The sequence below is a fragment of the Gnatocerus cornutus genome, chromosome 4 (genome assembly GCF_029298725.1).
Source record: "Gnatocerus cornutus isolate USDA-ARS CGAHR chromosome 4, icGnaCorn1.1, whole genome shotgun sequence".
Classification (NCBI taxonomy): Eukaryota; Metazoa; Arthropoda; class Insecta; order Coleoptera; family Tenebrionidae; genus Gnatocerus; species Gnatocerus cornutus.
This window is the reverse complement of record NC_142236.1, coordinates 19,265,065-19,275,251: the sequence shown is the minus strand read 5'-3', so window position 1 is coordinate 19,275,251 and position 10,187 is coordinate 19,265,065. Positions and strand designations below refer to the sequence as shown.

Below are 10,187 nucleotides of genomic sequence, written 5' to 3'. Positions count from 1 at the left end.
GAGTTTTCAGAAATTTTTTAAGCAATGACATCGATTTTAACATAATGGAATCTTTCAGTGCCATCATTTTTCTTAATAAACTAATTTGAAGTTTTGCTTGAGACTGTACTGGGCGTTGAAATAAACAAGATCATCATCCTCATCCCGATTTTATTGCTACTCTTGGTACTTCATCTTTTTCTTAATAAAACGTCAGCCCCATTTGCAGGTTTCTGAACAATATGATAAATCGTTTCAATTTCGATAAACGATTTGTATGGTCCAGGGAGAACTTCAAAACTCTGGATTATTTTAGATAATAGAATTTTCATATTCATCATGGCGTATTTCAAACCTACAACTACATAGTCAGCAAGTTTTTTTAGATGTAATGTTATTACCAATGCAGTTTCTAGATCCGAAACTAAACGGCAGATATGAGCATCGTAGTCTCTTTTCAACTTCTTCCGGTAAAAATCTGTTTGGATCAAATTTTAAAGGCTCAGCCCAGTACTCGGGACTTCTGTGAATAAGTTGGATTGGAATGATAATATGACATCCTTTTGGAAAAACTTGACCATCTGAAATAACATTTGCATAAACATGTCTGTAGATCAATGCAATAAGTTAACCAATTTCGAAAGTTGTGTCGATATCGCGTGCTACAAGAGGAATTGCAGGAAGAATTCTCATGGTTTCTTTAATCACTCGTTCTAAGTAGTCTAAATTGTTGAGATCCTCGAGAGTTAATTCTCTGTTAAGAAGACTTGTTTGTTCATTGTAGAGTTTTGTCTATGGTCAAAATGAAGAGCTAATTGCTGCCAAAATGAACTATATCACCTGAACGTCTGGATAAATGCTCATTGCTAAAAGAACATTTCCTACAACAACAGCTGCAGTTTCACTTCCTGCAAGAAAAAGAAAGGCAAGTTCCTCTTCGAGTTCTTTCGTTGACTAATCTCCTTTAACAATGCGGCTAATGAAGTCGTTCTCGTCTTTGGCTTCAGAAGAAGAATTTTGGTGACGAAGAATTGTCTGAAAACTGATCATAAGTACAGTCTGTTTCACGAACTTATCCCGATCTCTCATCAAAGCGTTCAGAGCAAGAAATGAAGTACGTTTATGGTTTTATCTCTTTCTATCGGATAACTGAAGCTAAAGCAAACTAAGAACGTATAGCATTAAGATTATGTTTCTCTCTGTTTTTTTCCAATTTAAGAAGTAAAGAGAGACAGAAGCTCCCAAATATGCCGAGTGTTAGATCAGCTTTCAGGGTGCAACTAGGAATGCGAACACCGACAACAATAGAACACAAAAATCACTAAAGAATTGCACAAAATTGACTCTAACGGGTCGATTTCAAGTCACTGCGTTAACGCAAATTTGCAACCGTTGCCAAGGTATGAGCAATGTGATTGGCGTTGCTATGTTGCAAATGGGATTTGCAGTAACGCAAGTCACACTTGAAATCGACCCCCTAAGAAAACATAAAAAAAATTACCTCCATGTAAGTTCACTTGAGTACCTGAGGGATTAGTACCCGTGACTCACTGAATCTGACTTGTAACAAAATAATGAGGATTTAATTTTTTTTAAATAAACTAATATTTGACAGCGTATTCTGTCAAATACAGACAGAGCGGGATGTCGGTACTTGAACCGTACTCTTAAATTTTTATGAGAGATCGGGATAAGTTGGTGAAATAGACTGTAACTTTCTTCGTTTAAGTGACATACTTCTCTTATCTGCTGCATGTAAGGTATTTTTAGAACCGCCAGGTTTTTGTATTGAGGAGTTAATTTCCAAAACCACTCTATATGGTACAAGGGATTCAACGTCCGATTGATCATTTCTTCTTCCAATCTGCAACGAAAAGAAAAATCAAACGACTAATGCAAATTTAAGTTTCTCGAGACTTCAACGTCTTATTGCGTAATGAAGAAACATTGTATACAGCGTGAGCCCGAATAAAGAGCAGATTTTAACCCCAATACCAGACAACACAGTTTGACATATTGGCCAAATTTTGCGTTCCGAAACGTCACCGTCAATTTTACAGCCATCTGTCAACTCAAATTTCGCGCCATCTGTCAATTTCAAAATTTCTGCCGCTATCTACCAGCTCCCAACTTTCCAACGCCATCTTGATCTGTTAAAAGTTACTAACAACTGTCAAATTCAAAATTCCTGTCGAGATTTGTCAAAATTTCCGCTGCCTGATTGGCGGATGACCAATAATACATGCATCGCCTGGCGAGCCGTCGATATTGCGACTTCCGGCCTAGAATTCGCTTAGTATTACTGTACTTACGGCAGCTCCACAACTTTGGGAATTTTCATCTAAACACAGTAAAATTTGGGAGTTGTACAGGGTCCGCCAACACTAGTGTCCCGGCCCAAAATCGTTATTCATTATGAAGCTATAAAAATATTTTTTTTTTGTACATGAAGAGGAAACGGAGCGCTACAAACTGATGTGATCAGTTTTACTCTTGTGTTAATCACATGTGAAATAAACGCCAAAAACCACGGTTTTCAAAAATCAAAATGAAGAAAATGGTGGGGCACCCAACCTGTCTTGTTCGATTTTTCACCAAAAGGATGAAAATAGTATTAAAATGTGAATTAAAAAATCTGGTACCGAGATATTAAATGATGCTAAAAATCGTTTTAACTCCCTTATAAGATTTATGATCTGGCTTCCAAGCCGCAAACTGGCCCCTAAGTACCTAAAATAGATTACTACCATGGACCTGATAACAAACAGTCGGTCTGTCCGATGGAAGATCCAGCCCATTGTGGGTAAAAATATTACCCATTATAAATGGCTTAGTAGGGACTAGTTTGCGGTGAAGAATCAATTGTCGTAAACCTGTCTAAATTTTAAGAATTATTTATTTAATATCTCGGTACCAGATATTTTAATTCAAATTTTAATATCATTTTCATCCTTTTGACGAAAACTAGGACAAGACAGGTTGACTTTTCCACTTTTTTCTCCGTTTTGATTTTTGAAAAACGTAGTTTTTTGCGTTTATTTCACATATGGTTAACACAAAATTAAAACTGATCACATCAGTTTGTAGCGCTCCGTTTCCTCTTCATGTACAAAAAAAATATTTTTATAGCTTCATAATTAATAGCGATTTTGCGCCGGGACACTAGTGTTGGAGGACCCTGTACTGTTTGCGATCTGTTCATCAAATGTGCTAAACTTTAAAATTTTAGGATGTAAAACAACAAATTAAAAAAACTTTTTACGACAAATCAAAAATGTCAACCACTTTAATAAATTCCGTAACTTTAACAGTTTTAATCGTAAAGCAGTAAAATTTAAAGGTTTGATTACTTTTGACCTGTTTAACAAACTGTACTAAATTACAATTCTTTTCAGCAAAAAACATGATTTTTAAAAATTCTTATTTTGCAGATACACCAAAAATTTCCACCACTTTTTATCAAATCCCACAACTTTGGGAGTTTTTATTCGAAAATAGTAAAATTTGGGAGTTTACTGTCTATAATCTGTTTAGAAATCGTGCCTAATTTCAGAATTTAAAAACAACAACAAAATTTTTAGAAATTTTTATTTACAAAACAAACCAAAAATGTCCACCGCTTTATAAAAAATACCTTAACTTTGGCAGTTTTAATCTTAAGACAGTAAAAAATTGAAGTTTTATTACTATTGACTTGTTTAACATCTGTGCTGAATTCCAAATTTTTTTAGCAAGAAACAAAACTTTTAAAAATTCTTATTTTGCCATGAACCAAAAAACAATACCCCACATAAGTAGTCATTACCCTTTTACCTTTTATTATAATAATTAAAATGAAATGAAATTTATAATAAAAAAAAATACCTGATAAACATCGGAATAAACTTTGAATTTTTTTCAGGCATTGTAGTCACATCCACACCTCCGACCGTTTCTAAGGAGAAAAAGTTATTAAACTGCATCCACTATTAAAAAATATTACCAAAAATTGTATCCAGAGTGTTGTTCCAAAGAGCGGGTATTAAATCAGTTGATTTACCACAGTAAAGCTCCATGTTTTTCGTCATTCTATTTGCCATTTTTACCTGAATATCAAGAAATGAATTTAATATTTTGTTGTTAAAACTTTTATTCAAGCTTTTTCTACGTGGTTGCCATTTATCGACTAAAAATTACCGTCAGAATTTGTCTGAAATAAGCTTATAATTACAGTTTGTTGTTAATAATGAAGTACACCATTGATCGAAAAGTCTATAGGTTATAACACCGCCTTTATGTACAGATTGATTCAGGATAAATTCCACTTGATTGGCTTTTGAAGTGACAATGAACATCATGGATCCTGCCCAGACTCTGAATATTGCAAGTAAGTTTTCGATCAGTTTCAACCCCGTTTTTACAAGTTCTGGAAATGGTATTGTTTTAAGTAATAGTAAAAGTAAATTACCTTTTTGTCCGGCCAATAGAAGAATAGGATTTCCAATCAAGGGCAATGAGAAGGGACCTGGTAACTTCCATGAATAGTAATAGAGCCATCGGCGTTTCCAAAGAACGTTGGCGAAAAGGAGTAGACATAAAATTATGACGACGTATAACAAATCAGACTTCATTTCAAGTTATTGCAAAACACGAAATTAAATAAACAAGAGGTAAGAGGTGATATTTATACACAAGAAAACCAAGGTAAACAAAATTATATAACTTTTTATTTGTATCTGTAAATAAATATACTTAATTTGTTTATATCAATTTTAATGAGACTAATAATTAAACATAATGTAGGTACTATTCCGTGAATTTATCAAAACAATAAAACTAAACTGTAAACTGAAAAGAAATAAAATTACTCCCAAAATTGTGAAGTCTTTGGTTTTCTTTCAAAATAAAAGTTTCAAAAAATTGTCTTTTATGATAAAAATTTTGGAATTTAGCACAGTTGTTCAATAAGTTAAAAGTAATAAAACTTCCAATTTCTACTGTTTTAGGATTAAGATTGTCAAAGTTACGGTGTATAGAGAATGGTGGACATTTTGTTTTCTGTCCCAAAATTTTGAAATTGAGCACATTTAATAAACATATCGTAAACAGTAAAACTTCCAAATTCTACTGTTTTTTGATAAAAATTCTCAAACTTGTGGAAATTAAATGAAAGTGGAGAAATTTTTTAATTGATCTTTAAAAAAAATTTTTTTCAACAAGAAACAAAATCTGTGAAAATGCATTTGCAAATTTCTTCAAGAGAAGACTTTTATTACAATCTAAAACGAACCAAAGAATAGAAGACATTTGTGACATAAAATGTTGACAGTTGGATGTAAACGTAGTTCTCAATTTTGACGTATTGGAAATTAACTTGATAAAACAGCATTTTTTCCGCACATTTTGAATACAATTTGAATTCAATCTGAAGTGACAACTGATACAATTTTAACACATTTATATTGAAAAAAATATAAATTAGCGATTGGTTCTACAAACCTTTACAATTAGCTAAAAATTATATTTTTAGAGCGTCGCGTCGCCAAAACTATCGGTGATAAAAAACATTTTTTTTTGCGTCAGCTTCGAGAGGTTTGTCAACTATAGGCGTATGCAAATTTTCAAAAATTTACCCAATTTTGGGAGTTGGCGGACCCAGTAAAGAGGTGGGCATTTTTGGTTCGTCTTGAAAACAAAATTTTTTAAAAATTCTAATTTTTTTGCCCAAAATTTTGAAATTTAGCACCGTTGTTAAAAGAAATCAAAAGTATTGAAAGTTCTGAATTTTACTGTTGTAGAATTAAAATTGCTAAAAAACATGTCTGAAAATAAAAATTTCTGAAAATTTTGTATTTTGTCCAAAAATTTTAAAATTTAGCACATTTATTACACAGATCGTTGACAGCAAAACTCCAAAATTTTACTTTTTTGGTACACCTTCAAATCTTTTTTGTTGAATTTTTTTTAATGTAACACAGTTGTTAAACAAGTAAAAAAAATCTGAACATTTTATTGATCTTAGAATAAAACTGTCAAAGTTACGGCATTGTTTTTACAGAGATTTTTGTTTTTTTGCCTCCAATTTTTGAAATTAAGCACAATTAATAAAAAGATCCAAAACAGTAAAACCCTCAAATTCTTCTGTTTTTCAATAAAAAACTTTCAAATTATGATAAATATGAAGGATTTAGGGTGCTATTATAGATTTACTTTTATTTTTTTGCTATCACGTATGATTATTTTCCTAAATTGTATTTTAAACATTTTGTGTAGAAATGGGATATTGTAGTATTGAAAACGAATGCAAAAATAGCTCTGTTACAAAAGCAAATTAGAAAAAATAGTAAAAAAAATAGTTCATAACTCATCTTTTATAAAACCGCTCGATTCATAAACTTGGATCTGTGTCATAAATTTTGTCTTCTGAAACTTGGTGTTTTAATATACTTTCGTTTCCTAGGATATTTTACTGCATCTCTAGAACAAACTACCGGGATTGGTTGTTAATTTTTTATCATTTCTCGAATACTATTAAACTTAATCAATTTTTGTTTTGAAATTTATCATCTGTATTGCTGTCGGCACCCTCCTTTGCTCTATGGTGAGTAGTTGTCCTGTAATAGTATAAAGGTCTTCAACTGGTCGGGCCCCAATTCAGGTTAATATAATAACTATAGTTACTATAATTCAGAATAATGTTATATTTAGGAGATAAAATTGTCTTTTGGTGATTTTTTTTATTCTGGGACACCGTGTAATATCTTTATTCAGGAGTATCAAATCTATAATAAATATTCGTAATAAATAGAAGGTCTTTTTTGCAGACCAGTGTTATTAATCGCCTTGATTACTCAACATGTTTGTTAAAAAACTAACTAGAAATTCGTATTAAATTCGAGTTCTGGAAAAGGACGTTTACGACTCGAGCGAAATTGATGTTGTGTGGTTCAACCGACCATTAGTTTCTGTAAATTTTATTTATAATAATAAAATTGTTTCTAAAAAATAGAATATTTTGTCATTAAGAGTAAAAATGAAGCTTTGTGTGCTGAGCCTGTTCGTGTGTCTGGTAAATGTAGTGAGGCGAAGCACACAAAGCCATATTTGCTCTGATTTTTTTGCAAACGATAGAAAATTGCTCTATTTTACTTTAAAAAATATATTTTCATGCAGAATCATAGTGCAATGGAAACATTTCTTACGTTGGAGCTCAAGCATATAAAGTGCTGTGTTCTTAAGCATATAAGTGAAACTTATACCCTGACAATCGAGCTAGACAATGTGTCACTTTTATGACGTTTGAAAAAAAAAGACATTTTTTATTACAAGATTTTTTACACACTGATTAAAAAACTAAATCAATGTAAACTTCAAAATTTCGAGTGGGAAATTTAAAATTTCAGATTTTTAACTCGATATTTTAATTGGGAGATTTGACAACGCAGGTAAAAATAAAATTCAAATAAAATCTTTTTTTTATTATTCCTCTCTTCCAGGGTGACTACCATCTATTCATAAATAGAACATTGAGTAACTTGTATCTAACTTAAATTATCTAATGAACACACTATGTAATAAAGTAAAGTAAAGTTTGGTTTTCTTAAGCTTCTGATCAGATTCGTGTTGTCCAAGAGAACCTCGACATTCACATGACGATGGAGCCTCATAGTTCTCAGTCTACTTACTGATGGTTTTTCGAACAGTGTCAATACTCAATTATTTGTGAATGGCACTGTTTAAAAATGCCATAAAAAAACAGAATAAAATAAAAAAATTAAAATCGGAGAAAAAAACTATTAATACAATAAAGAATATATAAAAATCAGAATGGTAAAAAGTGCCAAAGTTAAAAATGCCGTTGAACGTCGAGATAATGAGGAAAGTTTAGTAGAAAAGGGCCAAAAATCGACTAAAGAAGAACGAAAATAAAAAAAGTAAAAATAGCGAAATGAAGCTGGATTACAAAAAAATATATTTTGAGTACGATTCTGATATTTAATTAATGTCCAATTATGTTGTCTTTGCCGCTCATCCATAAGGTCGAGTTTTAAACCAATGCTTTCAAAAAAAGATCAAATGTCACCACCATTTGATTCTCTTGAGTGGATAATTTAAAATTTCCCAATTTTGATAAGTTTTTGAATAGTGTCGGACTGATTAAATAAAAATATTATCTCATAAATAATTCATTACTAAAGAATCTCTTTGTTTTCCAATTTCTATTAGTAATGCGCTCCAACATCTTTTCTTCAGTCTGAGAACTGAACCTGGCTCATCACAGAAACCATCGAGTATATCGATTTGACAATCTACAAAACCCAATTAGTTTGATTTTGTTAAATCAACTACTCACTGCAACGCCTAGATCATAATTTATCGTCATGGTCCTTGAAAAGGTCAGTTCAAGAGTCTTCTGAGTATTCAATAGAAACATAAAGTAATTCTTTTTATTTTCGGCACTCCAGTTGTACCAATTTATCGTAGAAAGCAGTAAACTCAGCTCGTTTGACTACAAATGTAATTAAAATGAATAGGTAAAAAGCACTAAACTCTTACGACATCTTCCACCATTTGTCCTGTCAAAATAATATGAACAAAAATTAGAGTGGCTGTTGCGATCACAGAGTAGATCCTGGCATATCGTCCTTCGAAGGTTCCTGGATACTTTACAAAAGGGTTAAGAAGTTTGATAAGGTGCTACTTACAGTGTATACAAAAACTAAGATACTGATCCCCAAGATGGCGCCGGTGACGCTGTATAAAACGATCAGTGGGTTAAGTTTCCGCACGATATTTACAACGATACTAAAAAACAATAAAAGAAGAAGTACAATAAAGTTGCAACACGTACAGATAAAGATAGACGTGTCTATCAACAGCAATTCTCAATTTTCGCCCAACAGTTTCTTGGTACTCCTTCTGATAAAACAACATTTCGTCACCGTCGAACCCGTCATCAATTCTCTTCAAAAGATCGATGAGTAAATAGAATTGAAAACGAAGCACACTCAGAAAGTAGTTGGTCATGTAAAAGAGAACCGGAGTCATTAAAGCGATCGGAATAAATCCCATTCTGAGCGTCCAGGTTATAACTGGCTCCCACTGTGGATAAAACTCCTCAAAGATGGCGAAAGGAAAAAAAATATCAGCGTCTCCGTCTACCGGCAGCATGAAAGCAAATCCGCAGAAAATGGTCAAAATTGTGTTCGTCAGAGTGTAAGTGTTGAAATAAAGTGCTTCCAAGAGAATTCGTTTTCGGGTGGCAACACTGACTGTGCTGATGTCCCAGTATTCAAGATTGCCAACTATGTTTTGGTACAGTGTTGCAAACAGCGGAATCGTAGCAATAGAAACAATAATCTAAAAACTGAATAGAAAGAGATCATTTCGAATGGTACTTACGAAAAGAAAGCATCCGTAAACTGGCAGGTACTTGATAAAGTACCAGAAATCAAACTTTTGCAAAAATAAGAATGTTTGAACAATCACCAACATGGCCATGATGATGGTGACAATTCCTGTTGAGATTTTCATGAAGACATTTTGGAACGCATCGAGATAAATAAGACGAAGAAGCCAGAGATGGTCATCTGGAACCAGAGAGATTAAATTTGTGTTGTTGTTGGAGCCATACCTTCTTTGGAGAACGGGACAACTGTTGGGGCGACAATCATCTTTCCCCACAACCGAATGAATGTTTTAGTAGTTATCGATAATTCGAAATTGTCATTACAATTACAATTGTTGTTATGGTAACCAATAATGGGAAGATAATTATTAATCGATCCGTAGTAATTAGATCTGTCACGGGGTTTCGAAAATAAAACAAACTATTGTAATAACAATAACTTACAATTTCCACCAAAAACATTGACATGCGCACAAGGAAAATATTTGAAAAAAGCACCAAAAGACGGCGAAAGTTTCAATCTCCAAAACACCGGTCCAAACTTGCTGGAGTAACGAAAATCCGCATGTCGTCTTTGTAAATAATTACCAGAACCGATGTATTATAAATCTATGGGCTGGAATTCTTGGTGACGCTTTGGTAAATACAGGGTCCGGCAACACTTGTGTCCACCCCTAAAATCGTCTTTAATTTTAAAGATAAAATCTTGAGAATTTGCATACGTTCATAGTTGACAAAGCTGCAGAAACTAACGCAATTTTTTTTTATCACGGTTTATAATAGTATAATTTTAGCGATTTTTGAGTTTTTGCCGAAATAT

General features: G+C 32.6%; 2 protein-coding genes across 2 annotated transcripts; both read right to left on the bottom strand.

Moving 5' to 3' along the window:
* On the bottom strand, window positions 1-4,620 carry LOC148176585 (cytochrome P450 4C1-like). Its single transcript, XM_088035146.1, has 9 exons — window positions 4,427-4,620; window positions 4,190-4,384; window positions 3,962-4,144; window positions 3,844-3,913; window positions 1,717-1,843; window positions 820-933; window positions 612-771; window positions 381-560; window positions 1-334 (listed from the first exon to the last, which is right to left on the bottom strand). Exons 1-9 carry the CDS (start codon window positions 4,587-4,589, stop codon window positions 171-173), a joined length of 1,356 nt encoding a protein of 451 aa, XP_087891272.1. The 5' UTR covers window positions 4,590-4,620; the 3' UTR covers window positions 1-170.
* Window positions 4,621-8,191: 3,571 nt separating this feature from the next.
* LOC148176584 (uncharacterized) lies at window positions 8,192-9,632 on the bottom strand. The gene is made up of 7 exons (XM_088035145.1): window positions 9,593-9,632; window positions 9,361-9,548; window positions 8,810-9,318; window positions 8,664-8,763; window positions 8,515-8,622; window positions 8,312-8,467; window positions 8,192-8,267 (listed from the first exon to the last, which is right to left on the bottom strand). Exons 1-7 carry the CDS (start codon window positions 9,630-9,632, stop codon window positions 8,208-8,210), a joined length of 1,161 nt encoding a protein of 386 aa, XP_087891271.1. The 3' UTR covers window positions 8,192-8,207.
* Between the last annotated feature and the right edge of the window lie 555 nt (window positions 9,633-10,187).

Coding starts and splice junctions, on each gene's coding strand:
- LOC148176585 (XM_088035146.1), bottom strand. CDS start 4,589: ATGAAGTCTGATTTGTTATACGTCGTCATAATTTTATGTCTACTCCTT. Junction 934..1,716: donor ACATGCAGCAGATAAGAGAA/GTATGTCACTTA, acceptor AAAGGAGATTAG/TCAACGAAAGAACTCGAAGA. Junction 772..819: donor GCATTTATCCAGACGTTCAG/GTGATATAGTTC, acceptor TTTTGACCATAG/ACAAAACTCTACAATGAACA.
- LOC148176584 (XM_088035145.1), bottom strand. CDS start 9,632: ATGATTGTCGCCCCAACAGTTGTCCCGTTCTCCAAAGAAG. Junction 8,468..8,514: donor GACAAATGGTGGAAGATGTC/GTAAGAGTTTAG, acceptor TTACATTTGTAG/TCAAACGAGCTGAGTTTACT. Junction 8,268..8,311: donor ATTATGATCTAGGCGTTGCA/GTGAGTAGTTGA, acceptor TGGGTTTTGTAG/ATTGTCAAATCGATATACTC.